General features: G+C 47.7%; 2 protein-coding genes across 6 annotated transcripts in view; one reads left to right on the plus strand and one right to left on the minus strand.

The window, feature by feature from the left end:
* EGFL7 (EGF like domain multiple 7) overlaps window positions 1–10,667 on the plus strand; it is a 204,911-nt gene extending 194,244 nt beyond the window's left edge. For all 5 annotated transcript variants that reach the window (XM_069943974.1, XM_069943977.1, XM_069943975.1 and 2 more), the window contains 7 exons: window positions 875–997; window positions 4,867–4,973; window positions 5,700–5,795; window positions 5,940–6,095; window positions 6,878–6,942; window positions 7,138–7,297; window positions 10,023–10,667. In XM_069943974.1, coding sequence (XP_069800075.1) covers window positions 875–997; window positions 4,867–4,973; window positions 5,700–5,795; window positions 5,940–6,095; window positions 6,878–6,942; window positions 7,138–7,297; window positions 10,023–10,045 — 730 coding nt within the window. In that variant the 3' untranslated portion in view covers window positions 10,046–10,667. The remainder of the gene's footprint in view (window positions 1–874; window positions 998–4,866; window positions 4,974–5,699; window positions 5,796–5,939; window positions 6,096–6,877; window positions 6,943–7,137; window positions 7,298–10,022) is intronic.
* A 1,009-nt stretch (window positions 10,668–11,676) lies between these two features.
* The window catches only part of AGPAT2 (1-acylglycerol-3-phosphate O-acyltransferase 2), a 40,003-nt gene continuing 31,088 nt past the window's right edge, over window positions 11,677–20,591 (minus strand). Inside the window, exons 4-6 of the mRNA XM_069986543.1 lie at window positions 20,363–20,458; window positions 19,952–20,024; window positions 11,677–13,679 (exon numbers count right to left, since the gene is read on the minus strand). Coding sequence (XP_069842644.1) covers window positions 13,540–13,679; window positions 19,952–20,024; window positions 20,363–20,458 — 309 coding nt within the window. The 3' untranslated portion in view covers window positions 11,677–13,539. The remainder of the gene's footprint in view (window positions 13,680–19,951; window positions 20,025–20,362; window positions 20,459–20,591) is intronic.

Here is a 20,591-nt window from a genome sequence, read left to right on the forward strand (position 1 = left end):
TCATGTAGTAGATGTCACCTGCAGTCCTATGTAACACAGTAATCACTCAGTACAGATCATGTAGTAGATGTTTCCCTGCAGTCCTATGTAACACACAGTAATCAGTACAGATCATGCAGTAGATGTCACCTGCAGTCCTATGTAACACACAGTAATCACTCAGTACAGATCATGTAGTAGATGTTTCCCTGCAGTCCTATGCAACACACACTAATCACTGAGTACAGATCATGTAGTAGATGTTTCCCTGCAGTCCTATGTAACACACAGTAATCACTGAGTACAGATCATGTAGTAGATGTTTCCCTGCAGTCCTATGCAACACACACTAATCACTGAGTACAGATCATGTAGTAGATGTTTCCCTGCAGTCCTATGTAACACACAGTAATCACTCAGTACAGATCATGTAGTAGATGTTTCCCTGCAGTCCTATGTAACACACAGTAATCACTCAGTACAGATCATGTAGTAGATGTTTCCCTGCAGTCCTATGCAACACACAGTAATCACTGAGTACAGATCATGTAGTAGATGTCACCTGCAGTCCTATGTAACACACAACAATCACTGAGTACAGATCATGTAGTAGATGTCACCTGCAGTCCTATGTAACACATAGTAATCACTCAGTACAGATCATGTAGTAGATGTTTCCCTGCAGTCCTATGTAACACACAGTAATCACTCAGTACAGATCATGTAGTAGATGTTTCCCTGCAGTCCTATGTAACACACAGTAATCAGTACAGATCATGTAGTAGATGTTTCCCTGCAGTCCTATGTAACACACAGTAATCACTCAGTACAGATCATGTAGTAGATGATTCCCTGCAGTCCTATGTAACCCCTTGGTGATGGATATGTATTGCAGGAGACGGGTTTGCTCTTCGGGGAAGCAGAGTGGATCGGTGGAGGTGACGCAGTCGTTTGTTCAGCCGATTTATAAGCCGGTGATCGCGCTGTGTGATGGGCGCAAAGTCTGCAGCACATACAGGTGGGTGACAACATATAGCGGGCGTTATACATTGTGGCAGCATGCGTCAGGTCTCTGATATGTAACGGATGGTGTCTGGGATATTTGTGGGGTTTGTGTTGTATGTAGCGGATGGTGTCTGGGATATTTGTGGGGTTTGTGTTGTATGTAGCGGATGGTGTCTGGGATATTTGTGGGGTTTGTGTTGTATGTAGCGGATGGTGTCTGGGATATTTGTGGGGTTTGTGTGTTGTATGTAGCGGATGGTGTCTGGGATATTTGTGGGGTTTGTGTTGTATGTAGCGGATGGTGTCTGGGATATTTGTGGGGTTTGTGTCTTGTATGTAGCGGATGGTGTCTGGGATATTTGTGGGGTTTGTGTCTTGTATGTAGCGGATGGTGTCTGGGATATTTGTGGGGTTTGTGTTGTATGTAGCGGATGGTGTCTGGGATATTTGTGGGGTTTGTGTGTTGTATGTAGCGGATGGTGTCTGGGATATTTGTGGGGTTTGTGTTGTATGTAACGGATGGTGTCTGGGATATTTGTGGGGTTTGTGTCTTGTATGTAGTGGATGGTGTCTGGGATATTTGTGGGGTTTGTGTTGTATGTAGCGGATGGTGTCTGGGATATTTGTGGGGTTTGTGTTGTATGTAGTGGATGGTGTCTGGGATATTTGTGGGGTTTGTGTTGTATGTAGCGGATGGTGTCTGGGATATTTGTGGGTTTTGTGTTGTATGTAGCGGATGGTGTCTGGGATATTTGTGGGTTTTGTGTCTTGTATGTAGCGGATGGTGTCTGGGATATTTGTGGGGTTTGTGTCTTGTATGTAGCGGATGGTGTCTGGGATATTTGTGGGGTTTGTGTCTTGTATGTAGCGGATGGTGTCTGGGATATTTGTGGGTTTTGTGTTGTATGTAGCGGATGGTGTCTGGGATATTTGTGGGGTTTGTGTTGTATGTAGCGGATGGTGTCTGGGATATTTGTGGGTTTGTGTTGTATGTAACGGATGGTGTCTGGGATATTTGTGGGGTTTGTGTTGTATGTAGCGGATGGTGTCTGGGATATTTGTGGGGTTTGTGTTGTATGTAGCGGATGGTGTCTGGGATATTTGTGGGGTTTGTGTTGTATGTAGCGGATGGTGTCTGGGATATTTGTGGGGTTTGTGTTGTATGTAGCGGATGGTGTCTGGGATATTTGTGGGTTTTGTGTTGTATGTAGCGGATGGTGTCTGGGATATTTGTGGGTTTTGTGTCTTGTATGTAGCGGATGGTGTCTGGGATATTTGTGGGGTTTGTGTTGTATGTAGAGGATGGTGTCTGGGATATTTGTGGGGTTTGTGTTGTATGTAGCGGATGGTGTCTGGGATATTTGTGGGTTTTGTGTTGTATGTAGCGGATGGTGTCTGGGATATTTGTGGGTTTTGTGTTGTATGTAGCGGATGGTGTCTGGGATATTTGTGGGTTTTGTGTCTTGTATGTAGCGGATGGTGTCTGGGATATTTGTGGGGTTTGTGTTGTATGTAGCGGATGGTGTCTGGGATATTTGTGGGGTTTGTGTTGTATGTAACGGATGGTGTCTGGGATATTTGTGGGGTTTGTGTTGTATGTAGCGGATGGTGTCTGGGATATTTGTGGGGTTTGTGTCTTGTATGTAGCGGAGTGTGTCTGGGATATTTGTGGGGTTTGTGTTGTATGTAGCGGATGGTGTCTGGGATATTTGTGGGGTTTGTGTTGTATGTAGCGGATGGTGTCTGGGATATTTGTGGGTTTTGTCTTGTATGTAGCGGATGGTGTCTGGGATATTTGTGGGGTTTGTGTTGTATGTAGCGGATGGTGTCTGGGATATTTGTGGGGTTTGTGTCTTGTATGTAGCGGATGGTGTCTGGGATATTTGTAGGTTTTGTCTTGTATGTAGCGGATGGTGTCTGGGATATTTGTAGGTTTTGTCTTGTATGTAGCGGATGGTGTCTGGGATATTTGTAGGTTTTGTCTTGTATGTAATGGATGGTGTCTGGGATATTTGTAGGTTTTGTGTTGTATGTAGCGGATGGTGTCTGGGATAGTTGTGGGGTTTGTGTTGTATGTAGCGGATGGTGTCTGGGATATTTGTGGGGTTTGTGTTGTATGTAGCGGATGGTGTCTGGGATATTTGTGGGTTTTGTGTTGTATGTAACGGATGGTGTCTGGGATATTTGTGGGTTTTGTGTTGTATGTAGCGGATGGTGTCTGGGATATTTGTAGGTTTTGTGTTGTATGTAGCGGATGGTGTCTGGGATATTTGTAGGTTTTGTGTTGTATGTAGCGGATGGTGTCTGGGATATTTGTGGGTTTTGTGTCTTGTATGTAGCGGATGGTGTCTGGGATATTTGTGGGTTTGTGTTGTATGTAGCGGATGGTGTCTGGGATATTTGTGGGTTTTGTGTTGTATGTAGCGGATGGTGTCTGGGATAGTTGTGGGGTTTGTGTCTTGTATGTAACGGATGGTGTCTGGGATATTTGTGGGGTTTGTCTTGTATGTAGCGGATGGTGTCTGGGATATTTGTAGGTTTTGTGTTGTATGTAGCGGATGGTGTCTGGGATATTTGTGGGTTTTGTGTTGTATGTAGCGGATGGTGTCTGGGATATTTGTAGGTTTTGTGTTGTATGTAGCGGATGGTGTCTGGGATATTTGTGGGGTTTGTGTTGTATGTAACGGATGGTGTCTGGGATATTTGTGGGGTTTGTGTTGTATGTAGCGGATGGTGTCTGGGATATTTGTGGGGTTTTGTGTTGTATGTAGCGGATGGTGTCTGGGATATTTGTGGGGTTTGTGTTGTATGTAGCGGATGGTGTCTGGGATATTTGTGGGGTTTGTGTCTTGTATGTAGCGGATGGTGTCTGGGATATTTGTGGGGTTTGTGTTGTATGTAGCGGATGGTGTCTGGGATATTTGTGGGTTTTGTGTTGTATGTAGCGGATGGTGTCTGGGATATTTGTGGGGTTTGTGTTGTATGTAGCGGATGGTGTCTGGGATATTTGTGGGGTTTGTGTTGTATGTAGCGGATGGTGTCTGGGATATTTGTGGGGTTTGTGTCTTGTATGTAGCGGATGGTGTCTGGGATATTTGTGGAGTGTGTCTTGTATGTAGCGGATGGTGTCTGGGATATTTGTGGGTTTTGTGTTGTATGTAACGGATGGTGTCTGGGATATTTGTGGGGTTTGTGTTGTATGTAGCGGATGGTGTCTGGGATATTTGTGGGGTTTGTGTCTTGTATGTAGCGGATGGTGTCTGGGATATTTGTGGAGTGTGTCTTGTATGTAGCGGATGGTGTCTGGGATATTTGTGGGGTTTGTGTTGTATGTAGCGGATGGTGTCTGGGATATTTGTGGGGTTTGTGTCTTGTATGTAGCGGATGGTGTCTGGGATATTTGTGGGTTTTGTGTTGTATGTAGCGGATGGTGTCTGGGATATTTGTGGGGTTTGTGTTGTATGTAGCGGATGGTGTCTGGGATATTTGTGGGTTTGTGTTGTATGTAGCGGATGGTGTCTGGGATATTTGTGGGTTTTGTGTTGTATGTAGCGGATGGTGTCTGGGATATTTGTGGGGTTTGTGTTGTATGTAGCGGATGGTGTCTGGGATATTTGTGGGTTTTGTGTTGTATGTAGCGGATGGTGTCTGGGATATTTGTGGGGTTTGTGTTGTATGTAGCGGATGGTGTCTGGGATATTTGTGGGTTTTGTGTTGTATGTAGCGGATGGTGTCTGGGATATTTGTGGGGTTTGTGTCTTGTATGTAGCGGATGGTGTCTGGGATATATGTGGGGTTTGTGTTGTATGTAGCGGATGGTGTCTGGGATATTTGTGGGTTTTGTGTTGTATGTAACGGATGGTTTCTGGGGCTTTTCTACAGAACATCGTACAGGATTTCTTACAGACAAGTGTCCAAGAAGACATGGCTACCGCTGTACACGTGCTGCCCAGGCTGGCGGAGAATAGACGCTCACAGCTGCAACAGAGGTAACCAGACTTCAGTATGTATGTATTCAGAGATGCTCAGGGCCGCTATTCCCACAACAAGACATGTTACCTCCAGGCTGGTGATCCGCCACATCTCTTTATAGACGTGGCCTCACCTTCCTCTGTTCGGTCATGTCACCTCCCATCATGCAGTGCGCCACACGCCTGTTTCAGGGCTTGTATTGTGTATTATGGCTACAAAGTATCGGACTGGTAAAAGTCTTTGATGTTGAGAAGTGGATGATTGTAGAATCTGCAGTAACATCTCTGCCTTCCCACAAGGATTGTGGGGGATTACGTGGCCTTGAGGGTCTCCAGAGCTGTGAAAAGATCTGACGTTACTGCTGTCATTGCTGCATTACACATCATGACTGACAAGAGCTTCTGCAGCAGCTGGTGTACAGCAGAGGTCTCCAACCTGTAGCTCTCCAGCTGTTCTCAAACTACAACTCCCATCATTCCCTGCCATAAATACCCTGTTCCTCCATATGTGGCTCTCCAGCCTGCTGGGAGTGGTTGTTCAGTCACAGCTGGAGGAGCCCTTCTGTGCACCTCCGAGAGGCCTTGTCCTTAGGAGCAGAACAGAGAAACATAGAAGCCATCTTATCAATAAAGATAGGTGTAGTGGTGAGGCTGTAATTGGGGATCTGTCAGCCATTACTCCGCTGTAGGAGTATATAACATATATACTGCGGGTGATATAACTCATCATGTCTTTCCCCTCAGTGTCTTGTCGTCTTCCATGTCAGAATGGAGGAACGTGTGTGGGCTTCAACAAGTGCCAGTGCCCCGTGGGCTGGAGCGGCAATCTCTGCCAGACAGGTAGGGGCAGAGTATCCTGGCCATGGTCAGTCACACCTAATGTGTATGGGGCCTTGGAAACTTTCTTGGGCAAAAAACCCTTAAAGTAAAAAAAACTTTGCGGATTTTCTGAGATACTAGAATATTCCGGTGTTTTCTCTCCAGATGTGGATGAGTGCGAGAGCGGCCGCCACCACTGCTCCCAGCTCTGCATCAATGCCGCAGGACACTTCCACTGCGGCTGCCATGACGGATTCCAGCTTTCTGATGATGGGAAGTCGTGTCATCATCGTGCTCCTCCAGCACCCCCAAATGGTACAGGTCAGTATAGCGCCATACATTGAATCAGAAAACGTTGCTGCTTCTTTGTGAATCCATCTCCGCTGCGGCAAAGAGGAGCCGGGAGACGGATACAAGTGTTTTGCGGTAGCATTCAGCCTGTAAGCATGTTTCTGGGTCACATGATGTGGCCTGGGCAATGAGCTGATGGGAGTTATAGTGAGTGCTGATCCCGGAGAAGTAAGAGGTTGGTGGCTGCACATTATTACTTTTGGTACGCGCTGTGACACATCAAACTCGTACCGTGAGTAATAATGCGTGGCTGCCGGCACAACCATCGAAGACATGGATTATATCCGGGACCACCCTGCAGCACCAGTCACCGATGCTATCATGTGACCACCGCCACCTTCTGTCACGTTGTTTACTCCATTCTGTGACTCTTCTGTTACATCTCCTCTATGGAGAGCTGAGTGTTAGGGGGGAAGCCATTGGTGTCACCCAGCTTTCTTAGAATCCGGAATGGTGGATGTCACTTTCCCAGATAAGGTTGAACAGATTGGTCACAGAGGCCGTCAATAACTGAAATGTTTTATTCTTCTACCAGAAAAGACAAAATAGAACAAAGATGAAAGCAGCTCAGGAGATTGTCACTCATCCTTTCTAGGGTCCTGAGCGGCGGATCTGCCGGGTGCAGCTAGGTGACATAGAATCAGGCTTCATAGCTGTACCATGCAGGAGTCTGGGAAAGCTGGGTGACAAGTCTTATTAACAGATGCTTTCTTTTCACTGACGCTGCATCATCTTCTTGTCCTTTCTTCTAGAAGAAACAGAAACCATGAGACAAGAAATCCAAGAGCTCAGGAGCAAGATGGAGGTTCTGGAGCAGGTGAGACCAATGTCCGCTGATCAGTTGTATCTATTTCAGTAGGGGTCACTTAGGTTCAGTGATGGCTGGACATATTGTTTCTATAATGGTCTGCGATACAGGAACTCCTCCTCCGATCAGTGATGGGTGACAGGACGCGGTGCCGCTGGCATTGTATCTTGGGAGGTCACAAATCCCAATTCTCTCTCCTTACAGAAACTGCAGTTGGTTCTGGCTCCATTTCACAGTCTGTCGACCGCATCCCCTGAGGACCGCCTGGGCCCTGTCACCTTCCTGACGCATTCCTTCCAGCAACTCGACAGGATAGACTCGCTCAGCGAGCAGATCTCGTTCCTGGAGGAGCGTCTGGAGACGTGTAAGTACGGCACGCTGCATGTCCTGCCAGCCGGAAACACAAAGGGCTGGAGAGTCAACACTACCACCTCAGCAACATTACTTGCCTCACTTTACAACTGCTGCAAAATTCTCAGCTGCACTCATTTATCTTTTCTTCATGATAAAGTAACATTTGCGCTCTGTGTGTAAACTGGGTGCCATCTTTCTCTTCACTGCCTATAGCGATCAACCACCCCTCACCCCCCTCTATACTAATGAGCTATAGCAGACGTCTGGAGCTGCTGTACCCCAAGTAAGTGCCCATTTGCTCCCATCCTCACCGATGGCCCAATCTGTTGCCATATACAGAAGATTAAGCATTCGGCCCACAGTTCTCCTCCGATCTTCCTATACACGGTTGGCTCACCACAGTGTTCATCTGTTTGCAGTGGAAAGAGGGCAGGTGAAAGCTGCTGCAGACTCCAGACTATTCTGCCTTCTCCCCCTGGAAGTTCAGCTTGTCTAATGCTTTAGGCCTATACCTGTTACACCTGCAGAGGAGTAAGCCAGGTCATTCAAGCTGATCTCTCCTCCATCCAGCGTTATGTATTCACTATGGAAGTGATCACATGGCTGATAAGAGGGAGCAGCAGCTCGCCTTCATTCCGCTCATCCACAGGGAAGTGACACACAGGATCTATTATGAAGGGTGGTCACATCTCAGATGTAAGTGGTTGCAGGGTTACATCTCAGTTACTAGTGGTCGCAGGGTCACATCTCAGATGTAAGTGGTTGCAGGGTCACATCTGAGATGTAGGTGGTTGCAGGGTCACGTCTCAGATGTTTGTAGTCGCAGGGTCACATCTCAGATGTTTGTAGTCGCAGGGTCACATCTCAGATGTTAGCGGTCGCAGGGTCACATCTCAGATATTTGTAGTCGCAGGGTCACATCTCAGATGTTTGTAGTCGCAGGGTCACATCTCAGATGTTAGTGGTTGCCGGGTCACATCTCAGATGTAAGTAGTTGCTGGGTCCCATCTCAGATGTTAGTGGTTGCAGGGTCACATCTCAGATGTTTGTAGTCGCAGGGTCACATCTCAGATGTTAGTGGTTGCAGGGTCACATCTCAGTTGTTAGTGGTCGCAGGGTCACATCTCAGTTGTTAGTGGTCGCAGGGTCACATCTCAGATGTAAGTAGTTGCCGGGTCACATCTCAGATGTTTGTAGTCGCAGGGTCACATCTCAGATGTTAGTGGTTGCAGGGTCACATCTCAGATGTTTGTAGTGGCAGGGTCACATCTCAGATGTTAGTGGTTGCAGGGTCACATCTCAGATGTTTGTAGTCGCAGGGTCACATCTCAGATGTTAGTGGTTGCAGGGTCACATCTCAGTTGTTAGTGGTCGCAGGGTCACATCTCAGATGTTTGTAGTCGCCCGGTCACATCTCAGATGTAAGTAGTTGCCGGGTCACATCTCAGATGTTTGTAGTCGCAGGGTCACATCTCAGTTGTTAGTGGTTGCAGGGTCACGTCTCAGATGTTTGTAGTCGCAGGGTCACATCTCAGTTGTTAGTGGTCGCAGGGTCACATCTCAGATGTTTGTAGTCGCAGGGTCACATCTCAGATGTTAGTGGTTGCAGGGTCACATCTCAGATGTTTGTAGTCGCAGGGTCACATCTCAGATGTAAGTAGTTGCCGGGTCACATCTCAGATGTTAGTGGTTGCAGGGTCACATCTCAGATGTAAGTAGTTGCCGGGTCACATCTCAGATGTTTGTAGTCGCAGGGTCACATCTCAGATGTTTGTAGTTGCCGGGTCACATCCCTTTGTTCTCCTCTCCTCGGTATCTGCACCTTCACTACCATATTTACGGACGCCTATTAGCATGTGCTCCGTCCAGCCCCTCAGGAGCGTCTTATAAAATGGCCCATCTGTCCTGTGGCGTAGATCACAACGATCGTCTGCCTGGATATTCGGTTCAGTTTTTACAATTGTCAGTTTCCAGTCTTTTCGCCGCGTCCATTTGAGCCTCACATCCAGTTTTAGTTGTCGGCTTCTGCCTGAACATTACAGTCAGGTTACTGCGCTGATTAGGACGCCGTCCAATAATCGGAAATCACAATCTGTCCTTGATCTTAATCCAAATCTGGTCACGGCTAATGAAGCGTCTGACTCTCGCCGTCTGCGGGGATGTAAGGGCCGCGCCGAGCACACAGTTAAATATCCCATTAGATGTGACAATTACTATTTTCCTAACAGCGATCTCCACGGGCCGTAAGCCATAAACTCCTGGAATTCATGAGACTCGGCTTTTTGGCGAGATCTATGGCGATATCACAGCAGCAGCGCTGTACTGAACCGCAGTAAATCTTGTACATACATCGGTCACATCCAGTATGGAGATATATGTCAGTGCACTGATTTATTGTGTAATATCTGTAGAGGGGAAGAAGGGCAAATTACCTGATACAAAGCTCCAAATCCTCAGCTGTCATAGACATTGGGAACCTTTGGTACATTACACCCTCCATTTATCCTCATTCTCCTATACACAGGCATTCAGCTGCTTATATCTAGGGTGAACAGCAGGATCCCGGTCACGACTGATCCTTCTCGTCTCCATCATTACCTGTCAGGAGGTCGCCATACACATTAGACCAGTGGTTTCACCCCCAGCTGTTGCACAACTACAACTCCCATCATGCCAGGACAGCCAAAGCCATCATCACATAAACAATGTATGAAAAATCTTTGTTCTGGTTTTAGGTTCCTGTAAGAATGAAGTCTGATGTGATGAATAACGGGGGGCATTGGGGCTGTGGAAGAGCAGACTGGGTCTCCACACAACATGACCGTGTACGGCCCAGCCCAAACCATAGCAAGAAGAAAATGATGAACAATCCCTGTGCACAGACGTGGCCGGATCACTCTGCGTAATAAAGTCTTGTGTGCGCTGGTCGCATGTGGTGGTGCGTTATATACAATAAACCAATAAGCTGGTTGTTATAAGGATGACACATGCCGGAACCGGTGCTGCGACCCATCACTGTCCCCAGCCTGGCGTCTGTGGCCGTATGAGGTGTTACCTATAGGATCTTACTCCTCTGCTGCTGCTGCTGGGGACGGAGATGGCTCCTACGTTACAGGTAATGGGCGGCTATCAACGCAAAAACCATCAGATTGTTACCAGAGAAAACAGAAACTAAACTAATGACAACAGGGAAGGCATCATATGTGAATATACGCCGATAATGGCGCTCACATGCCCACGCCGCCGGTATCCTGATGGATTTTGTGCATTTTTTTTATCCTTTTTTTTTTATGGTACTGGATTCAGTTTTGTAGAAATAAAATGCATTGTATGAGGGATGTGTGGAAATGTGTTGTATAATAAAATATAATCTGCGCCAAGTGTTGTCATGATGATGATCTTTGATGGGCAGAGCTACGCAATTGTTCCAACACATTTCTGTGTGTGATGTTGCTTCACCATATTGGGTGGGGTTACTGTTTAAGGGCAAGTTCACACTTAGCTGGTGATACTTAGGCTACATTCACACATCCGTTGTTCTGTCTGCAATTGCGGGCACACAATTGTGAATAGAACCAATGGTGTTCAATGGCCCCGTTCACACGTCCATACGTGTGTATGGGGCCGTGATCCGTGCCGCAAAAAAAAGGACATGCTGTAATGCGGACCGGATCGCTAGGGTAATGAAGTGTGAATGTAGTGCTCCGTGAAGCACAGACACTACAGATGCACATTCATAGTGCGGGCCGTGGGTCCGCGGTCGCAGGCTGCACTATGGGTGTGTGAATATAGCCTTAGTCTTAATGAGGTATTCCACTCAAACATAACTTTTGATATGTTGCTGCTCATGGTGAGACTAACAATTCCTTCCATACTTATTATCTATTCAGTCTCCTACCCCCATTTTCTAGCTGCTGCTTTCTGCTGAAGACACAAAAATCTGTGTGTGAGCTTTTCTCTCTGTCTCCCCCTCCCTTCTGGGAAAGCTGATGTAAACAAGTCCCTGGCTGGTTGTATCTGCAACTTTGTAGCTTCTTTGTAATGCTGGGAGGGTTATTTTGAGGTCAAGTTGCTGATGAAGTCACTGTGATTATCCCTCTCAGCATTACAAAGAAGCTACAATGTTGCAGGTAAAAGCCTGCCAGGGATCATCTGTCTCAGAAGGGAGGGGGGGCAGAGAGAAAAGCTCACACACAGACTTTTGTGTCTTCAGCAGAAAACAGCAGCTGAGAACTGGGGAAAGGAGACTGAATAGATAATAAGTATGGAAGGAATTGTTAGTCTCACCATGAACAGCGACATATCAGAAGTTATGTATGAGTGGAATACCCCTCCTAAGAGTTGAAAACTGCACAAGGAACAATCAGACATAGTCACAATGATACAGAATGGTGTTTGGCTTGGTTTTAATGAAGGCACATCGGTGTGTGAACATGTACTACAACCACCAACAAGGAACCAGTCAGAACAATCCTAGTACAGTGCCATAAAGGCAACTCCTGTTACTGGCCCAAACAGAGCAGAAAACATCTCCGGACTCCTTCAACCTCATTGCATTGGGAGGTGTTCCCCAACCGTCATTCTCCAGCTGCAAAATTTCAACTCCCACCATGTCCTGACAGCCGTAGGAAGCAGCTAGAGGGCCACTTAGGGGATGAGGTCAGTCTTCTCTTTAGTTATGTCGAGACGTTTTCACTCTGGGATGGCGGTGCTCAAGGATCAACAGTATGTAGACAGAAAAGAAATTGCCGGCACTCACCAAAGTAGCTTGGCTCTTTAAACCTTATTCCAACATATACTGAGGTGCGCAAAAACAGGACATATTCTGCGTATCTGCTGAAACATGTCCTGTCTGTTGTTGTGCACCTCTGTATATGTTGGAATAAAGTTTAAAGAGCCAAGCTACTTTGGTGAGTGCTGGGAAATTTCTTTCTGTCTTCTCTTTAGTGTAACTCGCACCCTGTGTAGTTTCCTTTAGTGGTGAGGTTAGAGAAGCAGCCAGAGTGCGGAGCCCTTCAAGGGCAGATCCAATAAAGAAACTATTAAAGAATTATTTTTTTTTTCATAAGGCGGGTTTCACACGAGCACGTTGCATGCAGATTTTTGTGTCCACGTTACAGATGCAAGTCCTGGTCTGGAAATGTTTCAGGACTTGATAATAGACACAGAAATGCACATATACCCCGCTCCTGTGACTCCGGCCTTACATCTGGCGGGGTTTGTATAAATCTGGGCACCTGCTGCAGAATCGGCCCCGCTGAGACACAAAAAGAACACTGAAAACGTCACAACTCCGCCCATGTGACACCTGACATCTTAAAAAGGTCACTGCTGTGTGGATTCCTTCCGTAACATCGGAATGTTATAATAAATCTTTGGCATCATCATAAAAAGACATAAACTAGTCCAGAAGAAATGGTGTGAACAGTGCAAATGGCTTAAAATCACATAAAATACAGCTAAATCCTGTAATTAGAGATGAATAAATTACTCTAAAGATGATCTGTCATGGGGGGGCAGCCTACAGCATAATACAGTATGGGACCCACCACCCCTAGGACACCCGCCCAACCTGAGCAATCCCCTCCCTGTAGAGCCACCATGACACTGAGGAAACCATGGGCCTAATATCGGGGGGTACTGGTAGCTTCTCGTCTGTAAGGTCTACATACATATTTGGGGGTAGAGCTATATGGCCTCCACAGCAGTGGCTCCTGGGTTTGGGGGACAATCATTCAATGGTATCCCCCTTCCCCCATGACAGTCGCTTAAAGAACCATAAAATATATATATGAAGATATATAGTTGGTGCCTGGAGACTCTTCCATTCCTGTAAATGTAAATTTTACATTATTCAGGTAAACGCAGCTCTCGGCTGACTCCATACAAACAATGGCGGCCGGCATCCCATGATCTGCCATAGTCTGGCATCATGGAGGTCTCACTTCAGGCAACAAGTCTTTGGCCACTTGTGCAGGAACTTGGTCCAGTCCCTAAAATACTTTAGAAGAAAACAATCCTAAAGTTTCCTGTGTCTCAAGTGAATGTAGAAGCAGCTCCACGCTGGACAACGTTATGTCCTAGGCTCTCACGTTGTGACTTTTCCAAAAAGTTTTTCCAACACAAAGCAAAAAAGCAGCAGGTAGTATTCTGCACCTCACAGAGCAGGAGTGGGCAGATAGTGTGCGAGACCCAGGGGTAGCGTCCATTAGGGGTGGCATCCGATCCAGGGGTCCCAGTCTAAGTCGGGGTCTACTGGCTTTGTTTGAGGTCGGAGAGTCTGAAGAAGACCTGCCTCATCTCATGGAAGCAGCGCTCCGTCAGGTCAGAGATGTCCGATTCCTTCAGTCCTGAAATGTCTATTTTTGGAAGGACTTCTACTTTGATTGTCCCTGAAAATTTGAGAAAGCAAAAAATACAGAAAACCAAGAATATTTAAAGGTGTTATCCACCGCTACAAAAACATGGCCACTTCACACCTAAACTGGAGACAACAGTAGGGGGAGTTTTGAAACTCAGTTCCATTGAAGTAAATGGAGCTTAAAGGGGTTATCCAGTGTGAGGGCACTTTTTGGGGGGGACCGGGGAGGAGGTGGCTGAAATAAAAGACGTACACTCACCTCCCTGGTTCCAGCGGCAGGTCACTCATCGAGGCGCTCTGGTTCCCGGCCGCTTCCTGGCGTCTGACGCCGCCCGAGACGCTACGTCTCAGGGCCGCTCAGCCACTCAGTGAAGAAGGCGGGATCCGTTTAAAGTTCGCTCGGATCCCGCCTCCTTCACTGAGTGGCTGAGCGGCCCTGAGACGTAGCGTCTCGGGCGGCGTCAGACACCAGGAAGCGGGCAGGAAACGGGTATCGGAGTGCCGCGATGAGTGACCCGCCGCTGGAACCGGGAAGGCAAGTGGACGTCTTTTATTTCAGCCACCTCCTCCCCGGTCCCCCCCAGAAAGTGCCCCAATGCTGGAGCACCCCTTTAATTACAAACCACACCTGAACTGGAGACAAGAGTAGGGGGAAAAGTGGCCATGTTTTTGTAGTGCTGGATAACCCCTTTAAGAAAAAAAAGAGAAAGATTTAGTATGAACTGAAAGATGAGGGAGGCCGATCAGTCACCACAGAGGGGGGCCATGGGAACAATGCCCTCTGCAGTAGTGACATAGGTATGGAGCATGTCATAGTGTATGAGGAGACATGTCATGGTGTATGAGGAGACAGAGGAGGAGACATGTCATAGAGTATGAGGAGACAGAGGAGGAGGAGACATGTCATAGTGTATGAGGAGAGAGGAGGAGAAGACATGTCATAGTGTATGAGGAGACAGGAGGAGGAGACATGTCATAGTGTATGAGGAGACAGGAGGAGGAGACATGTCATAGTGTATGAGGAGAGAGGAGGAGGAGACATGTCATAGTGTATGAGGAGACAGAGGAGGAGGAGACATGTCATAGTGTATGAGGAGACAGAGGAGGAGACATGTCATAGTGTATGAGGAGACAGAGGAGGAGGGAACATGTCATAGTGTATGAGGAGAGAGGAGGGGGAGACATGTCATAGTGTATGAGGAGAGAGGAGGGGGAGACATGTCATAGTGTATGAGGAGACAGAGGAGGAGGAGGAGGAGACATGTCATAGTGTATGAGGAGACAGAGGAGGAGGAGGAGACATGTCATAGTGTATGAGGAGAGAGGAGGAGAAGACATGTCATAGTGTATGAGGAGACAGAGTAGGAGTTGGAGACATGTCATAGTGTATGAGGAGACAGAGGTGGAGGAGGAGACATGTCATAGAGTGTGAGGAGACAGAGGAGGAGGAGACATGTCATAGTGTATGAGGAGAGAGGAGAAGGAGACATGTCATAGTGTATGAGGAGACAGAGGAGGAGGAGACATGTCATAGTGTATGAGGAGACAGAGGAGGAGACATGTCATAGTGTATGAGGAGACAGAGGAGGAGGAGACATGTCATAGTGTATGAGGAGACAGAGGAGGGGGAGACATGTCAGTGTATGGGGAGACAGAGGAGGAGGAGGAGACATGTTATAGTGTATGAGGAGACAGAGGAGGAGGAGGAGACATGTCATAGTGTATGAGGAGACAGAGGAGGAGGAGACATGTCATAGTGTATGAGGAGAGAGGAGGGGGAGACATGTCATAGTGTATGAGGAGAGAGGAGGGGGAGACATGTCATAGTGTATGAGGAGACAGAGGAGGAGACATGTCATAGTGTATGAGGAGACAGAGGAGGAGGAGACATGTCATAGTGTATGAGGAGACAGAGGAGGAGACATGTCATAGAGTATGAGGAGACAGAGGAGGAGGAGACATGCCATAGTGTATGAGGAGACAGAGGAGGAGGAGGAGACATGTTATAGTGTATGAGGAGACAGAGGAGGAGGAGGAGACATGTCATAGTGTATGAGGAGAGAGGAGGGGGAGACATGTCATAGTGTATGAGGAGAGAGGAGGGGGAGACATGTCATAGTGTATGAGGAGACAGAGGAGGAGACATGTCATAGTGTATGAGGAGACAGAGGAGGAGGAGACATGTCATAGTGTATGAGGAGACAGAGGAGGAGAAGACATGTCATAGTGTATGAGGAGACAGAGGAGGGGGAGACATGTCAGTGTATGAGGAGACAGAGGAGGAGGAGACATGTCAGTGTATGAGGAGACAGAGGAGGAGGAGACATGTCATAGTGTATGAGAAGAGAGGAGGGGGAGACATGTCATAGTGTATGAGGAAACAGAGGAGGAGACATGTCATAGTGTATGAGGAGACAGAGGAGGAGGAGACATGTCATAGTGTATGAGGAGACAGAGGAGGAGGAGGAGACATGTCATAGTGTATGAGGAGAGAGGAGGGGGAGACATGTCAGTGTATGAGGAGACAGAGGAGGAGGAGACATGTCATAGTGTACGAGGAGACAGGAGAAGAAGACATGTCATAGTGTATGAGGAGACATGTCATAGTGTATGAGGAGACAGAGGAGGAGGAGACATGTCATAGTGTATGAGGAGACGAGGAGGAGGAGACATGTCATAGTGTATGAGGAGACAGAGGAGGAGGAGGAGACATGTCATAGTGTATGAGGAGACAGGAGGAGAAGACATGTCATAGTGTATGAGGAGACGGAGGAGGAGGAGGAGACATGTCATAGTGTATGAGGAGACAGAGGAGGAGGAGGAGGAGACATGTCATAGCGTATGAGGAGACAGAGGAGGAGGAGGAGACTTGTCATAGTGTATGAGGAGACGGAGGAGGAGGAGGAGACATGTCATAGTGTATGAGGAGACAGAGGAGGAGGAGGAGACACGTCATAGTGTATGAGGAGACAGAGGAGGAGGAGACATGTCATAGTGTATGAGGAGACATTGGAGGAGGAGGAGACATGTCATAGTGTATGAGGAGACAGAGGAGGAGGAGACATGTCATAGTGTATGAGGAGACAGAGGAGGAGGAGACATGTCATAGTGTATGAGGAGACAGAGGAGGAGGAGGAGACATGTCATAGTGTATGAGGAGACAGAGGAGGAGGAGGAGACATGTCATAGTGTATGAGACAGAGGAGGAGACATGTCATAGTGTATGAGGAGACAGAGGAGGAGGAGACATGCCATAGTGTATGAGGAGACAGAGGAGGAGGAGACATGTCATAGTGTATGAGGAGACAGAGGAGGAGGAGGAGACATGCCATAGTGTATGAGGAGACAGAGGAGGAGGAGACATGTCATAGTGTATGAGGAGACAGAGGAGGAGGAGGAGACATGTCATAGTGTATGAGGAGACAGAGGAGGAGGAGGAGACACGTCATAGTGTATGAGGAGACGGAGGAGGAGGAGACATGTCATAGTGTATGAGGAGACGGAGGAGGAGGAGGAGGAGACATGTCATAGTGTATGAGGAGACAGAGGAGGAGGAGACATGTCATAGTGTATGAGGAGACAGAGGAGGAGGAGACATGTCATAGTGTATGAGGAGACAGAGGAGGAGGAGACATGTCATAGTGTATGAGGAGACAGAGGAGGAGGAGACATGTCATAGTGTATGAGGAGACAGAGGAGGAGGAGACATGTCATAGTGTATGAGGAGAGAGAAGGAAGAGGAGACATGTCATACTGTATGAGGAGACAGAGGAGGAGACATGTCATAGTGTATGAGGAGACAGAGGAGGAGACATGTCATAGTGTATGAGGAGACAGAGGAGGAGGAGACATGTCATAGTGTATGAGGAGACAGGAGGAGGAGGAGACATGCCATAGTGTATGAGGAGACAGAGGAGGAGGAGACATGTCATAGTGTATGAGGAGACAGAGGAGGAGGAGGAGACATGCCATAGTGTATGAGGAGACAGAGGAGGAGGAGACATGTCATAGTGTATGAGGAGACAGAGGAGGAGGAGGAGACATGTCATAGTGTATGAGGAGACAGAGGAGGAGGAGGAGGAGACACGTCATAGTGTATGAGGAGACGGAGGAGGAGGAGACATGTCATAGTGTATGAGGAGACGGAGGAGGAGGAGGAGGAGACATGTCATAGTGTATGAGGAGACAGAGGAGGAGGAGACATGTCATAGTGTATGAGGAGACAGAGGAGGAGGAGACATGTCATAGTGTATGAGGAGACAGAGGAGGAGGAGACATGTCATAGTGTATGAGGAGACAGAGGAGGAGGAGACATGTCATAGTGTATGAGGAGACAGAGGAGGAGGAGACATGTCATAGTGTATGAGGAGAGAGAAGGAAGAGGAGACATGTCATACTGTATGAGGAGACAGAGGAGGAGACATGTCATAGTGTATGAGGAGACAGAGGAGGAGACATGTCATAGTGTATGAGGAGACAGAGGAGGAGGAGACATGTCAGTGTATGAGGAGACAGAGGAGGAGGAGGAGGAGACATTTCATAGTGTATGAGGAGACAGAGGAGGAGACATGTCATAGTGTATGAGGAGACGGGAGGAGGAGGAGACATGTCATAGTGTATGAGGAGACAGAGGAGGAGGAGACATGTCATAGTGTATAAGGAGACAGAGGAGGAGGAGACATGTCATAGTGTATAAGGAGACAGAGGAGGAGGAGACATGTCATAGTGTATGAGGAGACAGAGGAGGAGGAGACATGTCATAGTGTATAAGGAGACAGAGGAGGAGGAGACATGTCATAGTGTATGAGGAGACAGAGGAGGAGAAGACATGTCATAGTGTATGAGGAGACAGAGGAGGAGGAGACATGTCATAGTGTATGAGGAGACAGAGGAGGAGGAGACATGTCATAGTGTATGAGGAGAGAGGAGGAGGAGACATGTCATAGTGTATGAGGAGACAGAGGAGGAGGAGACATGTCATAGTGTATGAGGAGAGAGGAGGAGAAGACATGTCATAGTGTATGAGGAGACAGAGGAGGAGGAGACATGTCATAGTGTATAAGGAGACAGAGGAGGAGGAGACATGTCATAGTGTATAAGGAGACAGAGGAGGTGGAGACATGTCATAGTGTATGAGGAGACAGAGGAGGAGGAGACATGTCATAGTGTATAAGGAGACAGAGGAGGAGGAGACATGTCATAGTGTATGAGGAGACAGAGGAGGAGAAGACATGTCATAGTGTATGAGGAGACAGAGGAGGAGGAGACATGTCATAGTGTATGAGGAGACAGAGGAGGAGGAGACATGTCATAGTGTATGAGGAGAGAGGAGGAGGAGACATGTCATAGTGTATGAGGAGACAGAGGAGGAGGAGACATGTCATAGTGTATGAGGAGAGAGGAGGAGAAGACATGTCATAGTGTATGAGGAGACAGGAGGAGGAGACATGTCATAGTGTATGAGGAGACAGGAGGAGGAGAAATGTCAGTGTATGAGGAGACAGAGGAGGAGACATGTCATAGTGTATGAGGAGACGGAGGAGGAGGAGACATGTCATAGTGTATGAGGAGACTGAGGAGGAGGAGGAGACATGTCATAGTGTATGAGGAGACAGAGGAGGAGACATGTCATAGTGTATGAGGAGACAGAGGAGGAGGAGACATGTCATAGTGTATGAGGAGACAGGAGGAGGAGACATGTCAGTGTATGAGGAGACAGAGGAGGAGGATACATGTCATAGTGTATGAGGAGACAGAGGAGGAGGAGACATGTCATAGTGGAGGAGGAGACATGTCATAGTGTATGAGGAGAGAGGAGGAGGAGGAGACATGTCATAGTGTATGAGGAGACAGAGGAGGAGGAGACATGTCATAGTGTATGAGGAGACAGGAGGAGGAGGAGACATGCCATAGTGTATGAGGAGACAGAGGAGGAGGAGACATGTCATAGTGTATGAGGAGACAGGAGGAGGAGACATGTCAGTGTATGAGGAGACAGAGGAGGAGGATACATGTCATAGTGTATGAGGAGACAGAGGAGGAGGAGACATGTCATAGTGGAGGAGGAGACATGTCATAGTGTATGAGGAGAGAGGAGGAGGAGGAGACATGTCATAGTGTATGAGGAGACAGAGGAGGAGGAGACATGTCATAGTGTATGAGGAGACGGAGGAGGAGGAGGAGACATGTCATAGTGTATGAGGAGACAGGAGGAGGAGACATGTCATAGTGTATGAGGAAACATGTGACAGATAATCACCCCCTCGCCCCAGATAAGCGGAGACCCCCCACATCCGTACGTACCGCCTGTGAATAACGTCTTCTTCCTGTCGTAGAAGCTGGTGAAGGAGGAGTACACAACTGGGACTATGGGGACCTGGAGAGGACAGAGGTGGTGTGCGTTACAATGTATCAGGAAAGTCCCCTCAATGTGATGACACCAGACCTGTATCTAATGTTTACGCTGTGTATCTAAGCCCATCATGCGTGATACATTCTATATGAATGTAGTTTAGGACACAGAAACGGCCGATCCCATCCTGACAACACAACGCCTTTTCCATAAGACTCGATGATAAATGGCGTCACTTATTATTGCTCAGTAATGGACACGGTTCTGGCGTGTGATCCCCCCCGCACTGCCCCGCCGTGTCTAGCGCCCCCTGCAGGCATCAGTCCCTATGAGATTTCCATTCTCTGTCAGTAGGTTCTCACCTTTGCCTGCAGAGCGAGGTGGAACGCTCCTTTCTTAAAGGGCAGCAGATCGCCGCTGTTATTCCGCGTCCCCTCAGGATAAATCCAGACCTTCAGCTACGGAGGAAACAACAGGTGACCATTATACAGGCCCGGTCATGTGATGCTGTGATCGGTACCCTATGGGCCTGGTCATGTGATGCTGTGATCGAAACCTTTTGGGCCCGGTCATGTGATGCTGTGATCGGTA

This window comes from Dendropsophus ebraccatus, chromosome 10 (assembly GCF_027789765.1).
Source record: "Dendropsophus ebraccatus isolate aDenEbr1 chromosome 10, aDenEbr1.pat, whole genome shotgun sequence".
Taxonomy (NCBI): Eukaryota; Metazoa; Chordata; class Amphibia; order Anura; family Hylidae; genus Dendropsophus; species Dendropsophus ebraccatus.